This window comes from Anoplopoma fimbria, chromosome 16 (assembly GCF_027596085.1).
Source record: "Anoplopoma fimbria isolate UVic2021 breed Golden Eagle Sablefish chromosome 16, Afim_UVic_2022, whole genome shotgun sequence".
Taxonomy (NCBI): Eukaryota; Metazoa; Chordata; class Actinopteri; order Perciformes; family Anoplopomatidae; genus Anoplopoma; species Anoplopoma fimbria.
The window spans coordinates 8,936,379-8,963,341 of record NC_072464.1 but is presented as its reverse complement, the minus strand read 5'-3'; the positions used below and the strand labels follow the sequence as shown (position 1 = coordinate 8,963,341).

General features: G+C 42.7%; 1 protein-coding gene across 1 annotated transcript in view; it reads right to left on the bottom strand.

The window, feature by feature from the left end:
- The window catches only part of il1rapl1a (interleukin 1 receptor accessory protein-like 1a), a 137,934-nt gene that overhangs the window by 59,442 nt on the left and 51,529 nt on the right, over positions 1-26,963 (bottom strand). Inside the window, exons 5-6 of the mRNA XM_054615771.1 lie at positions 22,185-22,371; positions 20,696-20,849 (exon numbers count right to left, since the gene is read on the bottom strand). Coding sequence (XP_054471746.1) covers positions 20,696-20,849; positions 22,185-22,371 — 341 coding nt within the window. The remainder of the gene's footprint in view (positions 1-20,695; positions 20,850-22,184; positions 22,372-26,963) is intronic.

The following is a 26,963-nucleotide window of genomic DNA, read 5'->3' as shown; positions in this document are numbered from 1 at the left end:
CAGTCTCATCTGAGTTTATGGTGCACACTCAAAAATAAATGTACAAATATACATCAACATAGATACTGTACATATACGTATGAAAACCTATATACCAAAATTCTGTCATACAGTAAAAAAAAACATATTGTTACACAAGCACTGTTACAGGAGTGCAGCAATCATTAGCATGTCACCACTGATGGTCTAAACTGTCTCTTAGCTAAGTTTTACCAGCTGACTCAAACAAAGCCAGTCACATAACACGGTGCCACGGTGAGATTTGCAAATCCTGTGTTTATTTGCTTCGCCTTATCCAAAAGCCTAACGATGCTCTTCTCTCCCAGCCTTCTAAGACAGATGGAGATCATTAGCTTCTCTCTCCCCCCTCCTTCTCCACTCTCCCCGATCTGTCACGTCTAACCCACAGGCACTCTTTGTCCCGCCTTTTTTCTTTTTTACTCATCCACTACTCACTGTCTCTGTCCATCTCCCGCTACACAGATTGATATCTAAAAGGTTTCAAACTCCGGTAGAATCTCGCAACTTTAACAAGTGCTTCATCACTGGTGTCAGAAGTAGTTACAGGAGTCATGACACACACTTCCCTTGACAGGAGGAATTGATGAGAAGCCATTAGACTCTGCTGATCCTGGAGTGAACAGGAGAAGGCCTCCATCACGGCATTCCTCTACTTCTAGACATAGAGCACAGAATTGCCACTTTCCACTGGAATTTCACGTGTAAAGAAAGTTGTATGCGTTATGTAATAAATTAAAGGAGGTAAAATGTAATATTAACACTGACCACAGCATCCGCAAAAAAGTTCCGATTAGGATTCCCTAATAAGCCTATATGCCTTTGGCAGATTTGTGCCAAAGGCATATAGAGTCTATTATTAGCTAATGAATCGCTGTCAAATCTTGATGACACTATTAGGAGACACATGTGGCTAAATACAATAAACAGCACACAGTGAGGAGCGGTGGGGTTTATTGTTAGCATTGTAACAGTTTTCGCTGTGTGCCTGTTCGTAGAGCTCCTGCTGTCCTGCCTGTACTGGCGACCATCTGGACGGAATCCATCACTTCCTCTGCATTTCCTCCGTGGCCCCGACTCCTAATCTCTCATTATGACACCGCGGTTGTGGGACCAGCTACAGGAAGGGCCATTTAGCCACGAGCAGCAGAGCCGACTGCCAATGTCATGTTTTATATTTCTGGTTAAAGTGACACAAAGCGGCCGGGAAAAGGTAATGCATCCTTTGAGTCCAGTTAGAAATTCTTTATCCTTCTTTACCCTGAAAATCTAGGATACTTGCTTATTCTTTATATTTATTAGATTGTGTGGTACATCTTTGAGCAAAGCATCAATTCCTCCAAAATGTACAGTATGTTTGAGGTGGGAAAAGATCACATTGCCAACCGTACAGAATCGTCAGATCACAAGTTTTTTCACAATATCATCTTACTGGATTGAATGTGCCCCAGTTGATATGTGGGAGCTGATTATCTGATCATCTTTATTCAGCTGACCTGAGGTTATTACGGTAAAGGAACATCTGTCACATGCAGAACGTTTGGTATATTTTTTTTGTCCCTGGACTGGAGTTAGTTGTTAGGGCTATCTTCTCCACTCAATGCTCCACCAATTGAATGCTGCCCTAACACTCTGATTGGGGGACAGATCAGGCCAATTGTTGGGCTGCGAGTTCATGTTTTCATCCACAGATTTTCCACTTCGATTTGCTGGTATTAATATTAAAAGATATTTAGCTAGACAGCTGGTAAGTAAGCTGCCATTTCAGCGTGAAAAATGCAGCTAAAAAGTTGATGCAGTTATATACTGTAATAACAGTATGTCAAGGTCAGACTTAAGCATTTAAGTCTTCCTTTTCTGCTATTTGCAGGCACATACAAGTAAAAATATGTGAACTACACTAGACCAATAGCCACCCTCTTGCCAGTATTTTACATTGAATCCTCAGCCAATAAAAGTTGAGGAGCTGATTGAGTGCTTTGACCTCCTTGGAGGTGGTCGAAGTTAAACGGGTGCAGGGCTGGGCTTTCTTTCTCTGCTTTTAAAAGCCTGACATGTTTCCTGCAGGATGTCTGATCCTCTCTGACCACAAATCAACCAGCAATTACAACCCTACAGAAAAAGCCACACATCAGCACATACACGCTATCACGGTACTCCCCGGCCAATGCTGCTGCGTGGACCAGAAACTAAAAGGTGAGACAATATGTTTGTAAAAGAGGCAAAGTGTAATATCAGGAAACAGAGTGCAGGGCGGAGGAGACACACTGGAAGATGACACAGAGGGGGAAAACAGAGAACTGGTGAACTGAGAAGCCAAGTAAGTATGATGAGCTATCTAAGTGGCCATGTAGTATATGTCAGCTTGCTCTGACCTTTACTGTGATAGTACCATCTTGATTGGCCGCATCAGTGTAATTCCGAAAACCTCCAAATTTAGCGATTCATCAACCCACTTGGGATCTTAGTGGCAGTCGTGTTTGGCTGTTTTATTCCATGGCAGTGTGTCTCATAAATAAAGCAAGTCCCAAAGGGCCAAAAAGCCCTCCTAAGCCACCGCTTTGTTTCAAGACAAAGCCCCTTTTTATTCCACTCGGAATAACTTGTCACAACACAGCCGAACCAAAGGTGCCACCCTATCAATTTCCATGGAAACAGGGTTCGAGTATAGTGGGCAGTTCTTCGGGGCAGTCTCTGTGGAAGTGGCTGTACACAAAAAAAGCATCTTTTCTTTTTTCATTTGAGATACAAAAATTCACATCATTGTTACATTATTTTGTGATCAGAATTATTAGGGATAGCTTCACAGTAAGGATGGAAATCTTAGATATTAAGAGCACATCTATAAGAGAGACTGGCGGATGGGTGCTAGGCTTCTGCAACGCCGCTGTCAGTAGAAACAGTGTTATCATCTGTAACCGACATATAACAGCAGTGCAGAGCAGTGGCTATAAGCTAACCAGTGGGGCGCGCTCACATGCACTAAAAGGTGTGCACGAGCGGCCCAAATGCACAAAGAAGCTCTGATAACAAAACAAAGAGACTGAGAGTGACTTCATTCTCTGCTCAGGTAGAAATTATTAAAAGTTGTTTGCTGCTATATTAATGCTCTGAATGTGAATGTTTAGAGAACCTTTACAAAATGTTTTAACAACAAACATAACACAACAAAATCAAATAATTGACAGATTTAACACAATAAAGTACATGATGGACATATTTAAAGATGACATATAAAGAACCTGTATTTTCACCCTACAGCAACATAATAATAGCCATCTTAACAATCCTTTTGTGCATAAATGTGCATGCGAAATGTGTGTCACAGACAACAAATTCTCCAGCTCACATAAAAGGGAATAAAAAAGTGAATACTAGGCGGACAACCCATACAGCTATGTTTTACACAGAAGCACCATCAGCACAGTACTATCACATTCTCTAAGAGCCCTGAGACACGAGAAGATGTAACGATACGTGCGTTATTTGCATTGCTGATACAACCACCTGTTAGCTTCAAAGCATAGCGGTGAAGGGGGAACCACAGAGGGTTTGATAGTAATAAATCATCTAGGTCCAGCGATACAAAGCGGGCCCCTTCACAGGGAGCCTTTGATGCAGGTGAATCACGTCCTAAACATACTTATTAGCAGGAGTGGGGGGGAGAGAGAGAGAGAGAGGGAGGAAGGGTGAAGTGAGGGGGGGAGAGAAATTTGTTCTGCACGTTAGCTGGCATGCTTGGATGCACGAGAACAGAAGGTTGGCATAATGAATTTTGGCGTGCAAGCGGCTGTTAATGAAATAAAGAGCCCCACCCCAACAGAGGTGTGAATGTGTGTGTGTGTGTGTGTGTGCGCTGGAGTGTGTAAGTGTGTGTGCAAAACAGAGAGGGAGGGGACAAGACAGAGGAAGTTTGAGAAGTGCGGAGAGAGGAAGAGAGCAGTGAGGGCGGTTTGAGTTTATGACGGAGAAGGAAAGATGCAGAGAAAAAACTGTAAAGTGAAAGAGAAAAAAAAGTTTGTAACATATGAGCAAGTTTTTTTGTATTTGTGTGTGCTCCTGTGTGGCTTTTCAAAGAAAAACCGTTGTTCCCTGTAGCTTTGGATGCTTATCTCAGACAGAGCTGCACAGGAATAACTGGGACAAGAAGGACTTTCCAGCCATGTTGATTGGATGTTAATTCTGTCTCTTTGTATAGTTTTTTTGCTTAAGGGAGTCTGGGGGAGAAAAGAGACAATCCTACATACTTAAAAGGAAAAAGGGGTATTGAAAGTTATTTTGCTCGTCAGTGAGGTGGCTTCCAGAAAAAAAACAAAAAAACACGGCTGACAAAGTCTTACTTCTTCATAGTTGGCCTAATAACGCAGAGTTTTCTCTCAGATGGCTCCATCTGCAAAAGAGCACTTTCAAGTTGAACTTTATCAACTTTCCCACTTTCTCTTCATCACTTTAGTCTCAAGAGAAGCGCACGCATCACAAACAACCCAGCAATGTCTGGCTCAATTTATAAATCAAAGCTTTTTGCTGAAACAACAAGAAGCACAAGTTATTGGAACACTTCAACCATCCTTCCATTGGGGATTCCTAAATATTGCAGCCAAAGCTACGACATTCTGCGCTGTAATCGGATAGTGTATACATGGACCAAAAGGGCATTAGCTATAAGTTTCTGTGCAACTGTCATACAGTATGTTCTCAGTAGGCCAGGTGGTGTTTGAGGCTCTGATGTGATTTCTAAAGCCTCAGAAGACAGCCTGTCCCCACCCTCTCAACACGGATTGCCTAATTGAGTGTTAATTTGGTGCTAATTATGTAACATGTTATCCCAGTGAGACGCCCCAGATGCCACAAGACAAAGGCGCGTGGAAGAGTGTGCAGAATCGCACAGCAAAGCATTTAGGGAGACACTCTGTGAGGTCCCGGCTGCATCTGCTTCCTGAATTCAGCGAGTCACGACGCAGGAAGAAATAAATAAACACATTGAGTAAAGAAAAAAACTGTGAAACGTGTTCACTTTTCGGAAATAAGGCCAACCTTATATGAACCACGACTGATTGTTAAACAAGTACTACTCTCTACAAGCAAGATGAATTAATCATTCAACAAACATTTCCCCGGGAAAAATTTGGCCCCTGCATTAAAAACTAAATAGATTTTCCTAACCATGAGAGTAATACACAGTGAGGCTGGGTGAGTGAGTGGTTTGGTCAGAGACCTGCTCTCTGCCTCCTTCGTTCTGTTTGCCCCTCAACATAAATATAACATGATTATGAAGAAGACTTCTCGGCTCTTTTATTTATCAAAGTCATAGAGCCTTATACAACTCACACTGTGGAATACTCTTCATGAGTATGTCAATATTCGTGCGCATGAATTTCATTGTTTATGTGCGTGCATTTGAAACGCTGTGTTAAAAGATAAGGCTGTTTTTCCTAAGTTTTTGTTATTGTCAACAAATCCAACAGAAAAGTTCCAAAACCAACAACGTGTCCCTCCGTCTCTTAATCATTTCTGACTTCCTCAAAGACGTTAAACATGAGCCCAAAATGTATAGATTCATTTTTAAGGAATCTAATATATTAAAACAGCTGGTGACAGGAGTAAACATTCTTCAGTAAATAGTGCATTGGTTGGGGACTATTTTCTCCTGGGGATGAATGCACATTTGGTGAACTAGTGAGAATTAATAATACCAGGACACTGAATCTGGAATTTAATCAAAATAATCTTCATTGCCCATCTTCATTTAATATAGTGCAACGTTGTGGCCACTTTATGTTTTAATTTATTTTTGGGCAGAAATACGTTTTTTGTTTTCCACGATAAGACAAATAGTAACTTGTTATCCTCAAAAAGGGTAATCTTCTTTACAGGAAGCAGGTTCGTGTCTGTAACTAGCCCTGATCCTGGACTTTGTTAACCTGCCACTTCAAGCATTCGGTATGAATAAAGTTTGTGAATGTTGAAAACACACATTCAGAGCAGTGGCAAGGTCAAGTAAGAAAAACACAAGTTTCTTAGGTGAGTAGCCGGGACATTTTGACATGTCACTGTAGCAAAAGCACAGGTGTAAATAAACGATTAATGACGGCTATATTCTATCTAGCTGCCTCATTTTCAGAGTTTTCCTAGTATTGTCCTAATCCTAATCATATTTCATGTGTTTTTCTGCTATCCAGACCTTCTAAAATCAATCTGATTAAAATCTGGACATGCCAATAAACAAATTTGAGCTGGGAGTCCGAGCAAGGCCAAATGTCTGCTTCGAAATTGATGGTTTAAGTTATACTACTCCAATAACCGTTGTAGGAGCATACACAACTGCAAAACAGGTACTGGTTCTTTTATCAAGTGTTTTTACTACAGCATACCCTAGGATTTTTTCTTCAGATAGGTGAGGGAGAGAAAAGAGCATTTCAGTTGTTAACTTGTGAATACAGTAATGGCAGGGGAGATGGCTGCAGTTAGCTCAACACTCACCGAACTCAGCAATCCCTCCTTCCACACAAAGCATTCTCTGCATTCACTAATAGATTTCCTATTCTTGTCTAATTAAAAAGGGAAGAGGTTCTCCCCGGAAAGGCTCCAAGAGATATACTGAGGGGTGAAGGGGTCGCTGGGAATCCATCAGATGTAATGCAGTTAATCAGCATAAAGCGTGCTCCAGTGCACTGCTAAACAACAACGGCAGGAATGGACCCAACCCTCACACCGCGCCACGCTGGTATAGAAGGAAGGTAAACTCGATGAACAGTACTGTTTGTAATCTTTTAGGCAAACTACAATAATTGAAGGGGATTTAAAAATAACTACAGACACACCTGTAGAGAGAGAGAGAGAGAGAGAGAGAGAGAGAGAGGGAGAAGTGTAAAGGGGTTTGTGAGAGAGAATATAAAGAAAATGAGAGGACAGAGCCTTCGAATACAGTAATTAACTTTCTCTCCTTTTTTATCTTTTTGAGAGACAACAAAAGGAGTTGGAGAGACAGGAAGAGGAGAATGAAGGAGGCCAGAGCGCAAGAACGACAGCGGAGAAACCGGTGAGCATAAACAAAGAGGAGGAAAATCTGGATGCCACTCCTGAAACTCACATCATTCTGCAGCAAACTAGAGTCAGTAATACAGGCTCACTCAACCTCCTGCAGCAATGCACAATTTGCTTTTTTTTCTTTCTTCCACACACCTGTGATTATGGAACAGTAGGTATCTGATCTTGAGCTATAGACACATCACAGAGCAGAGGTGGTCATGGAGACGGCAGATGAGTCACATAAGACATTTCCTGTTGTTGAGCATCTGATGTAATAATCATGTGAATGTAGAAACACTCATTAACAACATGATCTCAGCCACGCCGTCGGCTACCTGTCACCTAGTCACTGCTAAAGCAAAGAAAACTGCCTTATGGGTGCTGCTGGAAGCTGGTAGAGTGACATTTTTCAACCTCGACTTATGTTTTTGTGTCTATTTTATGAGGATAACATTTTTTAATTGGTCCAGTAATGAGGGAAAAAAAAAGCTAAATTGGCTGCAATGTAATCGGTCACACCATCAATGTAGGACTGGTAAAAGTATCTATTTTTGCCATGATAGGCTCAGATCGATATTATTAATATATGTGTCCATCACCATTGATGATGCCGTGGTGACGCCAACTCGGACTGTGAGGAATCTGGGTGTGACCCTGGACGACCAACTGTCGTTCTCAGCAAACATTGCATCGGTCACACGCTTCTGCAGATTTCTCCTCTACAACATCAGGAGGATTCGCCCCTCATCCAGGCTCTGGTCATCTCCCGCCTGGACTACTGCAACTCACTACTTGCCGGAGCCCCGGCATTGGCCATCAGACCTCTGGAGCTTGTCCAGAAAGCTGCAGCACGTCTGGTGTTCAATCGCCTCAAGTTCTCCCACACAACTTCCCTTCTCCGTTCTCTACACTGGCTCCCTGTAAGAGCTCGCATCCAGTTACAGACTCTGGTGCTAGCCTACAGGGCAGTGAAAGGAACAGCTCCTTCCTATCTCCAGGCCTTGGTCAAGCCCTACACCCCCGCCCGACCACTTCGCTCTGCTGCCTCGGGGCGACTGGTTGCCCCGTCGCTCAGAGGTCCCTGCGGCCGATCCACCCGGTCACAGCTTTTTTCTGTCCTGGCCCCTCAGTGGTGGAATGAACTCCCCACTGACGTCAGGACAGCAGAGTCGCTGCCCATCTTTCGGCGCAGGCTGAAAACTCACCTCTTCAAGAAGCACTACCCTGAGCCTTCCTCGTAGCACTTATTGCATTCGTATTAGTTGTTGCACTTACTGTATTCGTAGTAGTTTGTAGCACTTATTGTATTCGTATTCGTTTACTGCACTTATCCTATTCGTAGTAGTTTGTAGCACTTATTGTATTCGTATTAGTCTGTTGCAATTATTGTTTTCGTAGTAATTTGCTTCTGCACTATACTTTTGCTCTGGTTTATGCTTTTAGATGCTTGTTTAAGAAAGGAGATGCACTTATGACTTCTGGTGACTAGTAGTTCTCTTGAATACCTATGTTGAATACACTTATTGTAAGTCGCTTTGGATAAAAGCGTCTGCTAAATGACTGTAATGTAAATGTAATGTAATGTGTCTTATATATGTGTGTATCTTGTTGCGTTGCATCCACATTGTCTAAATCAGATAAATATTCAGCAATGACATTGAATATATTTTAGACAAAACTTAGCAGCGCTTTCTGTACTCTGTACTGACTTCTAAACCGTGGCAATCTTCTCTCAAACTCTCACTTATGTTTCCAATGTTGTCTCCCGGCAGCAAGTCACATGACACAATTACAAATAGAAAGCAAAAAGTTTTGTCTCTCTATAGGGTCCTTTCCATAATGTTGTCACTGATAATCACAATCTGAGCCTGTCAGAGGCAAAAACAAGCACTTTTAGAGGTTGTACAGTGAATGTGAGGGTTTTGCCCCGAGCGATTACATTGCTGCAGTCTCCAGCATCAATATTAGAGCAAGTAAAAGTTGTCTCTATCAGTTACTTGGACACAAAGACATCGGATCGAAAAAGTTGAGCAATGCAGCAGTTACCCTTTAACATCATCTCATCCATATTTTCGTGCATCTCTTGCTTCACAGAAACCTGCTTTATTTTGGCCGAGGGAAGCGGAGAGATTTACACTTGTGTGTCCAAAATGGTAACTGGCTTCAGGGAGGAACAGGTGGAACAGAAACACTGCCATCCATTTTTAGTTATCAAAACTGGGCAGCAACGCATGGATGAATGTGTACATACAGTCCACACACAGGTATGCACATACAGCAGATGTACAAATACCTGCACCAATACAAACATGGCCACATATTCACACACACTCATATGCAGGCATTGGCAACAAGCACAGACAACAGACTGTATTCGCACACACACACACACACACACACACACACACACACACACACACACACACACACACACACACACACACACACACACACACACACACACACACACACACACACACACACACACACACACACACACACAGAGTGAAAGCAAACTGTAGATGCTGACAATGGCTTGCTGGACAGCTTCTCTAACCGCAGGGATGCCAGAGGAGAGAAGCAGCAAAGCTTCTGTAAAAACATAATTTCCATTGTGTACCAGTGAAAGTGGCGGCAACACAAAATGGTAATGACAGTTAAGGCGTTTAGTAACAGACTCACTGAAAGAACCTGAAAAAAAAAGCTCTCATTTTGACGCAACCGGCACTCTTTAAGAGAATGCTGTTTGGTTCAAAATACCTATGAGGTAGAAGGACATAGACAATACCCCAAGAGAGTGGGAAGGATTGCACAAATAAAATACAAACATGCATTTATAGGCAGCAGGGCTCATGCACACACATAGGGACATGCACATGTTAGTGGGAGGGCTCTTCTATCTCATACAGTCTCACAGAGATCTCTCTGTGTCTCCAGCCCGAGGCTGAGAGGCTTTGACTACACACTATATGTATGATTTAAGGTACTGAGTGACAAGGACAGCGCAAGGGTTGCATCAACCTTATGAAGCCCCATAATTCCAAGGGAGTTAAGGGCATAGAGGGAAACAGAGACACGCAGAAAAAATGCAGGTAAGAGACAGATGATGTCACACAGTTGAACCTCATGTGTAGTCGCATGGTTAAGTTTGGTTTGCACTATGTTGACAGAAAAAATATATATTTTCACCTCCTTTCTAAAAAACAGAATCCAGGCTTCTCCACACTCTGGTGTATGCAAATATGCACACAAATACTTATGTATGCCATCATTCATTTGGACTCTTAAGTGCTTGCCGAATACAGTGTCCATTGTCGCTCCGTGGCTGAGATCAAATGTGTGACAATCTTTTCTATTCCCTGTCACCGTCCCCCTGTGGTTGTTAATGGTCACCTTCTTATCTTTTAATTGGACGGAGGGTTTTTCTAGAGTGCTCTTTTCTTCAGGACACTGTATAATGAGAGGGTTATTTAGAGCCCCCTAATTGACCTTCAGCCTTTTCATTTCCTGTCCTAAGAACTGTACTGCAGATTGCACTGTCACTGAAGGAGAGGAGAGGAGAGGAGAGGAGAGGAGAGGAGAGGAGAGGAGAGGAGAGGAGAGGAGAGGAGAAGAGAGGATGTGAGGGGCCAATTACCACTGGACTGCTGGAGAGGAGAACAGGGATTGGAGGAAGATCGGAAAAACAAAGGCTATAAGGTGATCAGTGTTACCATGGCCACCATACCATTGTTACCTCATTACAACACAAAAGGGAGGAAGACCGTCAGGGAACGAGCAGGAAGATGTTATAGTATAATGTAAGCAACGAGCTCACCCGCAAAGCTTCCACGCTTGTAATTCCTATTAAACCACACACTGAGGAGGCCATTAGTGCAACTGGAGCTACTGCTGTGTTTTATGAGACGGTGTCAGAGCAGCTCTAACCTTGCTTAGAGGTACACAGTTGTACAGTAATTCACGATGAGGCTTCAAGTTTCATATGTGCCGTCATCCTAGTGCAGGAAGTGGACACAAAACGGAGGCAAATGTACAGATTTTGGGAAGAACATGCATGTTGGATTTTTGCAGAGAGAGAGAGAGAGAGAGAGACACATAGGCGATTTACGTCAGGAGGAGAGTACATGACAACAAAGCTTTGTTTTTCTGTTCACCACGGTGGATGCACTGCTGCACCAGCGAGCGGCGGGGTCTTCTACCTGCAGTGTTTCAGCAGGTTTATAAGGGCAGCACTCGTGACAATGTTTGTTAAGGCAACTTCAAAAAAAGAGCTGAGTAATATTTGATAGATTCCCGGAGAGTTCCATACATTTTAAGCAGCAAAAGGCTTTGATGCTCATGAAAGATGCAGAGAGGCTCGGATTCTGGTTTTCCACAGTGTCAAAATGATCTGTTCTCTCGCTTTCACCACAATTATTTTGTTTTTGGTTAAAGAATCCAAAGAAATGTTTTTGTGAAGATTTTTTGTAAAATACAGAAAAGCGTGCATTTTGGAATGCTTTAATAAAAACACTTAAGTTAATTATTGGACAAAATAAAGAAATATTAGGGGGCCATTTTACTGCAGATCTCAATAATTTATTTCATTATTTAAGTTCAAATTAAATTGTCTGATAAAAGGAATTCAAAGTGCTATTTCCTTTCCATTTGTTTCACTTGTAAAATCTGATGTGTCGCTAAAATGGAAGCATGAAAACGTTACTGTATATTATGGCGACACATCTTTCAACATGTTAGGAAATGAGGCGTTTTCTCATATCCATGTGTTAAATATGAAGCGAAAGTTAGGAGACAGTTAGCTTAGCTTAGTTTAGCACAAAGACTTGAAACAGTGGGAAACAGCTAGCCTCAACACTTAAATTGCTACGGGAAATCTTGTTTGTTTTGTCTATACAAAAAACAAAGTGTAAGCACAAAGCAATTTGTGGATTTGTGAGCGGCAATCTCCCGGGGTTTCATTTTTTGCTGACTAGAAGGCTAGAAAGGGAAAAAGTTTTTTATGAACCATCAGTTCTATTGTGAACAGGTAGCCGTTGGACATGTTTAGGAACTGCAGTGATACGTTTCAGGTGAAACCATTAAAGACCAGTAAAGAGGACATTTATAAGAGTAATCTGACTGGAAGAGAAAGTATCATGTTTTCAAAATATTACTTGGATTTTAAACATATGCTGATGTGTGAACTGAAATTCAGGTCTGCATCAATAAGAACCTTTAGGCTTTTGACTTTTCAGTGGTAGTAAGGGACTGCAGGATGCTTTGTGCCATACAGATATTGATGTCCTCTAAGCAGCCTGAGCAGTCTGGGTGTTGGGTGTCATCCACATAGCTATTATAGGTAATGACAAGTAATTATTTAGCCGCTAAATAATTTCATCCCAACTGTATATAAACAGTAGGAGGCTTTTTAGGATGAGACTGAAATTAACTGGCTCCTGATAGATAAGCATAAAAGTATGTTTTTTTTGCAATGCCAGCCACTGAAAAACATTTCAATTATTGACTTAAAAAGACAGAATTATACATTTTTAATGTCACCACTCCTGCTCTGGTACCAGCCCTGTACGGTAAGATAATGATAACAACCAGAGACTGGGGGTGGAGTTGGTGGTGGGGGGATGTGGGTGGGGGTGTAGTGGGGAAGGGCAGGCAAGATTAATTGTGGGGGATGTAAATTTCATTCGTCACACGCAGATTGATGTCAATTTTAATTGAATTAAAACAATGTGAACCCTGGCCTGCTTAGAATCTAGGACAGCTGGTGAATAGTGATGAAGTGAGTTGGAGAACACTTGAGAGAAGAGGGGGGCGGAGAGGTTAGGGGTGAGGAAGATAGAGAGAGAGAGAGAGAGAGAGAGAGAGAGAGAGAGAGAGAGAGAGAGAGAGAGAGAGAGGGAGAGAGATAGATTAGTAAATGATAGTGATAGGTGACCTTAAATTAATGAGCCATTCCACTCCACCCTACACTGGTTATACTGGTTTAAAGAGTATCTTAGCTGCTCTGTAAAGGCATTAAAAAAGGCCTGTGGACTTACAGGAGCTCTTTCTGTTGCAGTGACATGACAGACAGTATGTTATACCGCACATCTCACACATAGAAAAGTGCTTTCACAGTGTGTGCCCTGGCCCTTCATGGGTGTGATTGACATACACGTGTGTGTGTGTGTGTGCAAATACACAGGTGCATACATATGTGTAGGTGGAGTCAAGAAAAGTCAACTGCTGGAGTAACACTTATCACAGGTGTGATTTTTATCATCTTTACACCCTGAAGGACATGCAGCTGAGTGTTTAGCGTGACCACGGCGGGCCCCGCACACGGGCGCCATGCGTTCACGCAAGACTGGAGCGTATAGTCTGAGACCTGAAGATGGATTCAGTCGAGAGCAAACCCATCTCATTTTGTCACCCCGCGACTCTTATCTCGCCCCACTCGTTCCCTCTTCTGCCCGCTCTTCAGGATAATATTGCCGCTAATCGCTGCCTCTCCATCCATCCAACCACCTTCAGCCTGATGGACGTGGGGGAAGGAGAACAGGTGTGGATGCCACAGTCCTCTTTGATTGTGTCTCTGCTGACTGCTTCTGCCTCCATCCTCTCCCGCTGGAGCCGACATCCGCTGTGCTGAGATTATGCCCAGATGGCCCGGTGTAAAAGTCAAGCTATCGCTAAAATAAATGAATAAATAAATAAATAAATAAATAAATAAATAAATAAATAAATAAATAAATAAATAAATAAATAAATAAATAAATAAAGCTCAGAGCGACACGCACAAAACCCTGCTCACATGCGCGCTCACGCAGGCAGTAACATTTTATATGGTTGTGAAGTGATCATGTATCTGAAGGTGACCCTGTAGCACTAGAACTACAAGGAGCCTTTTACTGCGATGAGACCATGTCCTCACCTCCCCACACCTCAACTCCTCATTACACACACTTTCTCCAACACACGCACACACGCACGCACACACACACACACACACACACACACACACAGTAAGCACGTTGTCCTATCTCTAATGTGAGATGAAGCCCAGAGGGACAAGGGCAGGTTACTGTGAACCTTGATGGATGAATCTTTAAACATAATGGTCGCATGCTTAAGACGTGAAATCCAGCCAGAGGACATTCAGATACAGCGAGCTGGAACGCCACACGTAAAAGAAAACACCCACAACGGTCACACATCTTACGTAAGTTTACTCGCCGTACATGAAACGTGTTTCCCAAGCAGCGCCCCTCGCATCGTGGATATACTACAAGACGCTTTGTAAGTTAGATGATTCATCTCCTCCCCTCGGTTTCCTGTTGCCCTCTGCAAACCTCCGATTCACTGTGCCAAACGGTACATTTACATTGGTCGTAACCTCAATCACCATGCTTTGCAGGCCGACTCTGAATGTGCAGACAGACCTTTCTACAGTGAGGGGGAAGCAGACAGGTATAATGGGAGCGGTAGATAGAAACCCCCGGTGCCCGAGGCATCCATCAAACCAAACGACTCCATTACAGTAAGTCTGACAGAGGCAAACGGTAATGTGCACTGTGATAAACACTAGGATAATAGTCTGTTTATAGTCCCGGACACACTGTTTCTGCTGGGAAACACTAGCAAGGAATACAGATACAGTATGATACAGGAACAGCAACCTCTCTATCTTTTTTTTTAATTCTTTCTATCTATTCTCTCCTCTCTTCTTCGCCGTTATCAGTCACTTTCACCCCCTTGTTCTCTTTATCCCTTTTCCGCTCTCTCCGTATAATATTTTGCTCCTTACAGAACGCAGAGGGAGCTGCATACATCAGCTGAACAGGGCTTTTATCTGGTGTTACACTATTGTAGCCATTACCATCACAGAGCCGGAATGAGGCCTGGGAGAACCGTAAAAATTGAAAAGAAATGATTCAGATGTACTGCTAAAAAACAGACAGGTATCGCACCAGACACTCGTGGGTATGCATACATACATAAACCTGGAGAAGACAACACACCAGAGCAGGCATGCAGCACATGGAGTGGCCCACACTGTCCACACATGTATCAATTAATCATAGCCGGGTCGTTTCAGCCGAGGCGTTGCTTCTCGTGTCTCGGGTAATAGAAAGGGGTAAACACAAGAGTAGACTAATCTGACCGCGCTCTGTATTCCACATAGGAACGGGGGGGGGGGGGGGGGGGGAATGGCGAACCTGCTGCAGCTATGAATCAATTATAAGAGTACACAAAAATGCACTCTCTTTACAGATGGAGGGGTTGAGTTGAAGGACTGTGGAAGGGAGAGAGAAGAACAAAATCTTTCCATCTGTTGATAATGGTGTTTTTATTCTCCATATATACCACGACCCTGCACAGACTGTACCTGTGGCGTGTCCACGTGTTCAGAATTAGATAAGAACATTGAAATTCGCCCTGACATAAATTGGAAGGGAACATAAAATGAGGCAAGGGGTCGCTGTTTCTTTTACATTTCAATTAACCCGGGGAGCGTCGGGGCTTGATTATGGCTGCTCCTGGATCAGCCTGATGTGGGTGAGACTATGTTTATGCCCATAGTTAACCTCCATTACAAGACTGACCTCAGTTCAGATAGAAGCTCCTCTCCCTGCTTCTAATGGAGGCTGTCACACGCTGCAGCAGGTTCGGAGCAGCAGACACAGACACACACACACACACACACACACACACACACACACACACAGACACACACACACACACACAGACACACACAATTTGCAGCAAGGCAGGGTCAAAGCAAAGGCCATTGTGTGTTGCGTTATATTTAAGATCAGTTAAACTTAATGATCTCCTTCATTCTCTTGACCTATCAAATAAACTACAACATTAGCACTCGGAGCTCAGGCACAGTTTGGCCTTTTATGCTTGCCGTCCAGGCCAGCATAAAAGGCTTAACAGGATGTGATAAAAATGTGGATAATCTCACGCCCACTTGAGGGGATGATGGTGTAGGTTTATTAAAGGAAATGAGCCCCCGGTCAGAGTGAGTTCATCTTATTCTACCAGGATGCTACAGCTTTAAAGAGTGGTACGGCTATAAGGCAAATGCTTTGAAAATGTAGAGCAAGTCATATTAGCTTTTGTTGCAGAAGCAGCACAGTTGATGAGGCAGAATTGGTGACGAAGACAGGCACCTATTGTGATGCTGTAAAAAAACCATTTCCTCTACATAGCCACTGAGGCTGTTCTGCTGGTAGCATGCTAGCTAATAAATATTTGATTCAGGGGTCAGTCGCATTCACTCAATGTGTGTCTCAATTCAGAAGGGAACATTGTCGTCTTTTGGGAAATGTGCTTCATGTAGATTATTTCATGTATAGCGAGAAGACAAACAATTGTGTGAACCCCCCCCGCATCAACCTGCTGCAGTAAAGCCGTAGAGCATCGCACCCTGGGTGTCAGATAAAATGACTTCTTTCATTTTGATGCCTTATTGACGTTTCATTATGGCAAACATGCGTCAAGGTACTTCCGACAGTGGGTGTTTCTATGTGGCTATATATGGTTGTGCAAGCACATACTGCATGTGTGCATGGGAGCATTGTGCAAAGGCATTAAAGAAAATATGGTTGGTTCAATAAGAACAGTGAGAATACAGCACAATGGAAAATAGGTTCAGAGAGAGAAAAGAATCAGGGGGTAAAATTACTTCCTTCTTTTTTTCTCTCTCTCTGACTCCCTCTTGTTCACAGGGCTGATTCAACCTCAAAAGCTTGCTTTTACCGGTTACATATTTTCTATTGTTCAGCCAGTTTTTATTGGATATTCATCTCCCATTGCCTACAGGCATGTGGGTGAGACTATGTCTCTCACTTTACCAGTGGTTCTTTCATTCTTTTCACCTCTCTATGTACTGTATTTTTCTCTCCCTCTTGTCCACACTCTCCGTCCCCCGTCTGTATCATTAATGTGAACTGTGTATATTTATAACCCAATAAAGTTTTTATGACCATCGTCATTATAGAACATTGAGGTCATGCTGACAGGCTAACAAATACAGGAGGATAAAGCCAAAGTACATAGAGCATATAGCAATCATGTGAATCATAGGCCAGACATACAAACTGTGTAGCACACTACCGGCCACATTAAATACTTCAAAACAATTTCACGATAACAAAGTTAATAAGCCAGAAGTTTTAGCGGCATATATATCTCAAAACATCGATAAAGCAAAAAAAAAATCAAACGGATAAAGAGGGAAATGTGTTTTTTTTCTCTCTCTGTTAATTGGTCGAATTGACCCTTTAAACTGTGGTACAAGACCCAAAGCTGATTAAGAACCTAATGGCCCTACTGCTGTTGTTTTCTCACAGTGAATATAATATATATTTTTTAAGTTCGTCAGACAACTCTCATTATTATTGATTGAGAACTGAATTTTAACAGCCATATAAATAAGTCAATAACAAAGTCAGCCTATTATGACCTTAAAAATATAGCGAGACTTCGAAGTTATGTGGGAATAGTAGGTGAGACTGCTGTAATGGTCTTTTCTCAGGTCTCTGCAAGAAAGCACAGAGGCTGCCTCAGCTCATTCAGAGTGCCGCTGCTAGTGTTCTCACAAAGACTAAGAAAACACATTAGAGCAATTCTCAGGTCTCTGCACTGCCTACCAGTCAGTTATAGAACAGACTTTGAGTTACTGTGGATAAATCATTTAACAGCCTACTTCTTCAGTGTGAACCCTCCAGGCCTCTGTCAGGAGGTCATCTACAGGCTAGGAGAGTAACGTAACACATGGAACGGCTTTAATTAGGAGACAAATTAGAAGCTGTTCTGTTACAGTTCCACAAAGAGAAAGACGTTATCACATTACGGATACATTTAGTAAAAATGGGGATTATTAGCAGAAATAGTTTTGAAGTGTATTTTCAAAATAAAGGCTGATATAGTGCCATGCACACGCACACACATTACAACGTTTCTCCCAAAGTCTCCCACAGAGAGTCTTAGATTTGTTTCCAGTGAGATTCTGTTTAGTTTACAGTGACTTTGTTGTTGTAAACATCACTGTTTGCTGCTCTAGAAACAACATTTAGTTATATTTAAAATAGAATTTTATAAAATAAATAAATAAGAAATTAATTTATTATTCATTAATGACAAAGAATCTTTAAGAATGCCGATAAAGAAACACACCAATAAGGAGTATGGACAAGAGTAGTAGAATCAATAAAATCCTATACCCATCCCTTATCACAATACAGTGAAAGTATTCACATAGCAGGATGGTTCGCAAACTCTCCTCATTCACATTACCAGCCAGGATCAACCGTGAAAATAGCATTTCGGTTAATTTAACATTTTTAATATGGGTACTTCTGCCCAAGTTAAAATCCGCCAAAACACTTATGTGCCAAATGATTAAAGTGCTTGGATGACGACAGCATTTTTACAGCATAACTTGCAATGTTTTGTTCCACTTTCCTGCTTTGAAGACTAAATCATTTCAAAAAGTAACAACATGTAATCAAGTAAGGTTACTTCAATATTGTTTAACTTTGATTAGGATTATTTAGTACATTTTTCAACAGGTAATTAGTAATTGTCTAGGAATACTTTTTTAAAAGACCTGAAAGAGGTCAGTCACATAAACATGATGAAACTGCTTTTAGTTATTATGCCGTCCTCTGTTGAAACAAACTGACTGAAGAACTCAGATTTTCACGAACTTTGCATTTCCTTTTCCGATGCGAGGGTCCAAGGACAGAGGAAGTCATTGCTGTACAGATTGCAAAGCCCTCTGATGCAAATTTGTGATTTGTGTTGTTTGGCTATACAAATAAAATTATTAGTAGTGTAGTAGTAGTGTAACTACTTTTAAAAACAGGCTAAGGGCTTTTAAGTTAATGCTTTTAACTGAAATTGTGCTCCATGTTTTGCACTGAAACTACACGTTTAGCCCCTAAATCTGTCTTTTTAATATTATTATTGTATTAAAGAAATGTATTTGTACTTTCTTATTTTATACTACTCTATTTATCCTATCAGTGTCTTGTTAAAATTGGTTTTGTAAAAAGGAATTTTATGCACTGTTAACCCTCTTACCTTTGACTTATTTTTAAACTTCTTTATGTAAAGCACCTTGAGCTGCCTGTGTATGAAATGAGCTATATAAATAAACTTGCCTTTCCTCACCTTATGTTGCCCATGCATGTCCTGAGGAATTTCTAATTTAGTCGCTTTGCAGGGAATGGTGGACACACTGAGCGCTTGGAGTACTCCACTGTGATGGTAATGGTGATAAAATTAAATCTAGTGCATCTTCCTGCTCATATCTGCCTCATATTTATTGAGCCACCACAGGGGGTAAAATGCTGGCCCATTAATCACGCTAGCAGCCAATCAGGAAGCCGCACCTCCGAGATCACACTTTAGTCTCATCCAATAGTGAACACCTTGCTGATGTCGAGTTGGTGTATCTTCCCGTTTTGCTAGATAGCAAGTAACATGTGTATCTAACACTGCTATCGCTCTCAAATCACACAAGAGCAATGGCCAGCCACACAAATAAACACAGCACAAGATACTCATCAAATGCTAACACCACCCTTTTTCAAACAAACACAAACATTTTAGCAGCTTGGGAAAAATTGTTTTGGTTTAGATATAAAAGTAGACACATAACCACACACCCAACAAGACACAATGGCTAAGCAACCAGGGCTGTTTGAGGTTTACACCTTTAATCCATTCATTTTAATTATATACATCACAGCACACACCATGCTAAACAGCAACAAACTGATGCGATGGAGGAAGGTATGACTTTTTATGTTAATGTAGACTTTTTACCTTTTTTTTCTCATATTGTGAATTTCCATGTAATTACGACAAATTGGAGGTCAAGCCAAGCTCATTCAATTTGCTGCGGCATCACCGAGCACAGCAACCATGTAAGGCTTTAATTTGGATGCTGTGATGCTACTGGGCACAGAACAAAAGGTAGCATCACACAGACGTACGTGCTGGAATACAATGGGTGGGACTAGCTAGACTGGTTTGAGAAAAAGGAAAGGAAAGTGAAAGAAACAAAACGGACCAGAATTGACCTTTTCATCAACCCTAATCAGAGCGGTTGACCTGGCAGAGCCCAGAGCACCCGATCCCAACGTCTCACCCTGGAGTACTCTCCCACTGAGGGGGAAGGAATGAATGCTTTTATTTGTCGTGCGCTCACCTCGCAGCTGTGCAAGGCAGAGAGAGAGAGAGGGAGAGAGGGAGAGAGGGAGATGGATAGAAACAGAGAGAGCAGAGAAAAGAGTGCTGTAAATCTCCTGACCTTGGTCCTGGCTCTTTAGCTCTCAGTGTGATGGGGTTTAGCCTATAGCCTTAAATATTTCAACACCGCTTGGTCGGCTGGGAAGTGCTGAGTTAGAAGAAGGGATAGAGGCCAGGCCACAGCATTCAACCTCCCCCAGCAATTAACACAGCAGCAGGACATCGCTGCAGTTATCAGTGGTGTGTGTGTGTGTGTGTGTGTGTGTGTGTGTGTTTGTGTAATTGTTACCATCCTTTCCTTTTCTTCAAGCACCTGTGACTGCTACTCTATTGATTGTTCACACATTAACAGTAGAGTTTCAAAAACACATTTATACGATGTTTGCTTTCCTTGACGACTTACCAGTGACCGTGAGTTCAGTCGTCCTCCTCACCACGAAGCCACCAAACTGGACCTCACAGGTGTAATTCCCAATGTCATCTTCCTTTACCTCCTGGATGGACAGGATGTCTCTCTTCTGGATGATACTGGCACGCCACTGCTTTGGACGACACTCCTGTACATTGGAAAAAGGACAGGCAGGTCAAATTTGAAATTCTACATAAAGCTTACTTTTTAATAAATCATTGGAGAAGAGGAATACAAAATGACTGGCAGGAGACTGATGGGAAGGTAGTGTGTGTGCTCCACATAGTCAGGAATTAAATATTATATAAGCCTGACATCATGAAATTCAAGACCTTCCTTCTGCTTCATAATGAATTAGATCCATTTCAAGTGGTCTGAGCTGGACACAAGCTTTTGAACGTCACAGAGCGTTAGGTGGATGAAGAGATGGGGTTGCATAAAAACTACGTACAGGGAAATGACAAAAGCTTCGTCATTATCCTCTTTATCTGATCAACATGCACTGCACTTAATATTCTCCATTCAATACTACGGTAGAGCCACAGAGGACAGAGAATGTTATTTACACGGGTCTCTGCTGGCTAAATAAGTGTGTTTGTGCTGCGCATGTGTGATTATATATACGTGTGTGCAGGCATGATGAGCGTCTCCATGACACGGCCCTCTCTGCAGCCCCTCGGGGCTCTGGCAGGGACAACGATGGCTCGGCGGATTCTATTCCACCATTGCTCCCGGCAACCTTCGAATTCAATCACTGTGGCTCTGCAGTGGTCCAAATAACTCTGGGTTCCAGCACTCCCAGTCATTACCCAGACCGTAATTGAATTCTGGGAAAACCTAGAGGTCAAGCCCGGACTGCTAATCTACTGCGGATCTGCCTGTGATTAGTCTGGCCTGAGCCCCTTCACAGGTATGTACTTTGTTGTCCGCAGGCCTTGCCTGACCTGGAAAAAAAAGCAAGGACCCAGGTGAGAGACGGGAAGGTGCGCGCTGAATAAAGATCACGGACGAGGAGCGTTTGGAGGACAAGCACTCATTCCGCAGGGCATAGAGTGACATCGCACAATTTTCTCCTCATACAAGCTTGTGTTCATCAAGAAAAAGCTGACACAGTGGCTGCCCTCTGCTCAGGCCTTGTTCTTTTTAGTCGACTCTCTGCATTTATTCGCAATCATTTGCATCCAAACATAATCTGCCTAAGTGATCTGGAACCGAGTTTCCAACAAGGCTTTTAAACGTAAACAGCCAAGAAATTAAATAAAAACAAACCAATGAACCGTTCAAGAATATTTCTCGGTTGTATGATCACAAAGACAGATGATTTGCCTTATTACTTTTGCCTAGCACATAACAAATAACAGTATTCAAGACACACACACAAAAAAACCATTATTGATCCTTGAGGCAAGTATTCCAACGATACGCATATCACGCGACAGTAGAGCTTAGTATAACCGCAAACTTGTCAGACTGCTAAACCCACCTTGAACCAGGTGATGTCCGGTTCTTTGCCGGGTTCAACATAGTCATCGATGTCAGGACAGAGGATGTCTTTGCTCTTGCTGAGCTCGGCCTTCTCAGCTCGTCTCATGTTGGAGTTGTAGCACAGGTTTGTGTCATTCTCGGCCACAGTCAGAGACATGGACACCTTCATGCAGTACGTGGAGTTCCTGTGGGCAGAGAACAACAATACAAGGATTAAGATTCACATTTACTTGTGTGATACTGGGAGTTCGGTATCATGTGTCATACTGCTACATTAACAATGTACAATAGTGCTACACACACTCAAACTAGTGGAATTTTAGGTTGGCTCCCTTGGATACCCCTTAAGTTATTTGTATCCTTCTCCATCCCTCCTTTGGTTCCCTCCCCCACCTCCTCCCCCGTGTTTGTGGGGTTAGCAATAACAACGTGTTCAGCAGCTTTACCGAGTCAATGACTCACACTCACGACCGCTATTGGATTTATGGGGGGAGTCAGCCGGGACGTGGGAATGCTAATCAGAGAAGAGACAAACACTGAGAGGGCCTCATGACATGAAGGGGGAGAAAGCTGCTTGGTCATCACAAGGAGTTCGTCCCCGCTGCACGTCCCCCCGCTTCGTCTCCCGGCAACCATCAACACACAAGAATGTCTCTCTCTCTCTCTCTCTCACCATGTGGTTATTATCATGATTGTCATAATCATCATCATCATCATCATAGCCGTATAATTTGAATCCCATCACTGTTGACACAATGACATCCCATTGCACCCTCCCAAGAGGTGACCGTGACAAGGGGTTCCTTATCAAAGTAACTCTACATGGCCAAAAGTATCAAGACAACTTGGGTAACATCACAGCCTACACTCTTTTTGGCAGCCCAGTTGCCAGGATGGTTTTTTTTACGCTTCTGCAAACCATGGATACGACGAATAGCAACGTTTTTTTATTCGGTCGGAGCAAGTGAGGGAGTATATAGGGGGACCAGTGTTGAAAAGATATTTGGGAAAATTGTATAATAATGCGTATAACATATGAGAAAGTCCACTGGGAGCGGACAGGAGGGGCGGTTGGATAGGTCAAACAAACACAGGACTTTAACCCAGGAGACGACTGTTAGCATGCTCTGTAAAACCAAAAGTAGACTTATGCTTCTTATATAACATTGTTACGCTTGTTATTTAAAGCTAAGTTAGACATTCTGCACAGGGTAGTAGTTATGTATTTATGCTTTATGTTGTTATGTTATTATTTTACTACAAACCATGATGTTTTTTCTAACCTTAACCAAGTAGTTTTGTGGTAATTGTGCCTTTCTACAAGCGTGATACAAGGCTGAATAAGACGTATTCGTAAAATGTGTTTTTGGTTCAGAAATATCAACATTGAACGTGCCCCGTGGTTTGCAGAAAAGTACAAGGCAATACAAGTAAAAAAGAATTATGCCGACTAGGTTGCTTTTTGGAAGGCTTGGAGTCTTCCAGGAGAGATTTGTTCACTTTCAGCCAAAAGAGCATTAGTGAGGTTGGCCACATTTTTATTCATAGCGTGTATTTCTAGAAACTCAAGGATACTTTACATAACACATTCGATAAAAGAACCTTGCGAACTAAAACACAGTTAAGGCACAATGGTAGCACAGGTAAATCTTTAAAAGGCAAGTTTTCAGTGACTTCTTGAACGTAGCATGCAGCCGTTGATGTGTTTGGGATTATATTTCCATAGAAACAGGGACAGCTATGGTAAAGGCCCCGTCACCACAGGTCCAGTACCTGGTCCTGCACGGAGGGGACATGAGGTTGACTTCAGAGTAATGGATGCTTGGAGAAGGAGCGTGGCGGTGGACAGGGTGGATGAGGCAGGTGGTTAAGAAGGGCTATGTGAGTGAAAAGGAGTTTCAATTGAATCTTGAGGCCAGTAGAGGTGCTTTAGGACATCGGTAATGTGGACACGTGAGTGGGAGTGAGTGAGCAGGCGGTCAGCAGAGTTCCGGATGTACTGGAGTCTATTAGGGACTTTGGACAACATGCCATGAAGAATGCTGTTGCAGAAGTCCAGTCTAGAGGTAATGGAAGTAATTAGGAACGGACAAGGAGAAGGAAGGGCGAAGGCATTCCTTTTGTTTTGTTCAAAGGGACATTGTGACATTAAAACAGGAAAGGGTTGTCTGCAAACTACAGCCACAAAATTGGAAGCACACTGTAATCTGTAATGGCTGTAACATTAATGTTTCCCTTCATTTCAGAATGGTCCAAACCATAAAAAAAAAACAGCCCCAGACTAAAATGCTTTAATGAGGCATCTCTGTCTGTGTTTCTATCCTCCAGCCTGGCTGTGATCTGACAGGGTCAGTCACTCGGTCGGTCCAATGTGAGGCTGCGCGCACGCTAGCCATATGAGCTTTCATTTCATTTCATTACATTACATTTACGGCTCGCCAGATGCTCCCATTCACTGTAAATGACAGGGTTTCATATGATCTACTCAGGTTATGGAAGCAATAAGGGAGTCACCTCTCTCGTATAAACACCTCTGACCCCCTGGGACCATAAAACACAGATGCAGACACACACACACACACACACACACACTTTAAAGACAAATGTAGCTATGTGCAGTCGTGGAAGACTGGGTAGAGATAGCGATGAGAGGAGCAGAAGGAGAATAGCTGCTTGGAATGAGAAATAAAACAAGATACAGTATACTTCTACAACATAGAGGATGACTAAAAGGGCATCTGGAAAATGCTGTAGGAAGCAAAAGTAAGATGCAAGATATTGCAACAGAGCAATGCCCTCTTGGTGCTGATATCTAACATTATCGACTCAATGCCTCCCTACTGGAGGGAATAGAGTGGGAAGACGGGGTGCTGTAGGCTTACAGAGTACACTTGGACGATATATTTGTCCACAGAACAAATTCAACAATGCAAACACACTTGCACCAACACATATGTGGACGTTGGCATGCACGGGTGGGCAAATTCACACACCTACAAAGTCAACCCCCGGCCGATGGTTGATATGACGGGAGGACGATCAGAGATGACCTGTCACAGTCGTGCACCTGAGCCATTAAAGTCCCCAGGGAGCCAGGAGGAGACATCTTTACATGTTAAATATTCACAGCAGCTACCCTGTGGCATTATGGGAAGGTGTCAGGGGTGGCGCCTGATTGATGGACAGCCGGGGGTCGATGCACAGTCCTGTGGTGTCTTTCACGTCTGTCACATTCTATTTGAGGGTAGCTGCTTTGGATATTAGTCGGCGGCTCACGTTAGCTGTAATTCTCCACATATTATTACGCCCCGTGTTGGATAATGTAATCATGGGAAAGGGAAATACACGTGGTTTCACCTTCTCCAGAACACAGACTCATTACTGGAGCCGTCATTATAAAATAATTCATCAGGTGAAACGTAGAGGGATTGTGGCTGTGTGAGGGGGCAGAGTGAGGAAGACATATTGATGATATGAATCGATGTTACAGGCCTGAAATGGGATGACATGCAGGGGAAAGAGAGAAGGAGCAAAGGGGTGAAAGAGAGGGAGAGCAGTAGAAGGCACATGGAGATTGCTATGTAAATGAAGTCACCTTCACATGTAACCTGGCGATTAGACTTACATTTCCAGACAGAGAAGGACGAAGATAACTACGCACATACAGGCACACATTCATGCAGCACCCAAAGAGTGCGTCTCCATATCTCTGAGTAAAACATTGGAAAGGCTTCGGTGAAAAGTTGAACCTTACACAGGGGAATTTACGTACATTTATAGATGGTACAAAATACGCCTAGAGCGTATATATACAGTGCAGTCGGAAGGTATTAGGGCAGTGACACATCTTTTGTTGTGTTGGCTTTTGTACTCAAGCGCACTAGATTATAAATGAGACATGACTATGGCTCTAAAGTGCTGACCATCAGCTTTAATTTGAGGGGGTTTACATCAAGATCAGATTAAATTGTGATACAGTAAAATCATTGAAGCATATTGGAAGGCCATTGTTGCTTCTACATAGCTTATTTCCATCACTGCCACCACATTGTGTGGAAGGCCTTCTCCATGGTTGTCATAGGGACTACAGAAATCACATTCATTGTGCATGTTTGATTTTGTGTAGACATTATCCAATCAAGGAACAATTATTTCCTTTATCAAGGATTAACGCTGAAATCCACAAGGTGATGAGTTTGAATGTGCTAGTATAACAACAAACAACCATTTGCATTAGATGCAATCACTTGCACCCATACATCCACGCATGCATGCATTCACACACTCACGCACCCACATAACCATAACAATTGCTTGACCTCCAAAAGCTTCCTCCGTGGCTTAAGTATAGGGGGCGGGGATAACCCACACCATTGGAACTTCCTGCTGAGACCAATGAAATCTCCCACTAGAGTCGACGACAAACAATTTATGAGTCATGAAAGAGGGCGGGGCTGAAGTGCAGGGGGCGGTGAAAACCGTCATGAATGAAAAAAGAACTCTGTTGAGTGCAATGACGCCTCCCTACGACGTTCATGAGTATGAACCACAGACTGTATATAAGAAGTGGACTTTGTCATCGTTACGTCACTAATTGGTTTGTGGACTGCAGTTTCAAGCCTCGAGAGTTGGGCTATTTAGCTGTCGCTATCTGGGATTACGGCCATCGCCATGTTATTTTTTTGCAACCAATGTGCAGAAGTTGCCATATCTGGAATATGGGGGAGTGACGTAGAGGCGCGATATACGGCTCTGGTAGTGGCAGCGACCTGTCAAT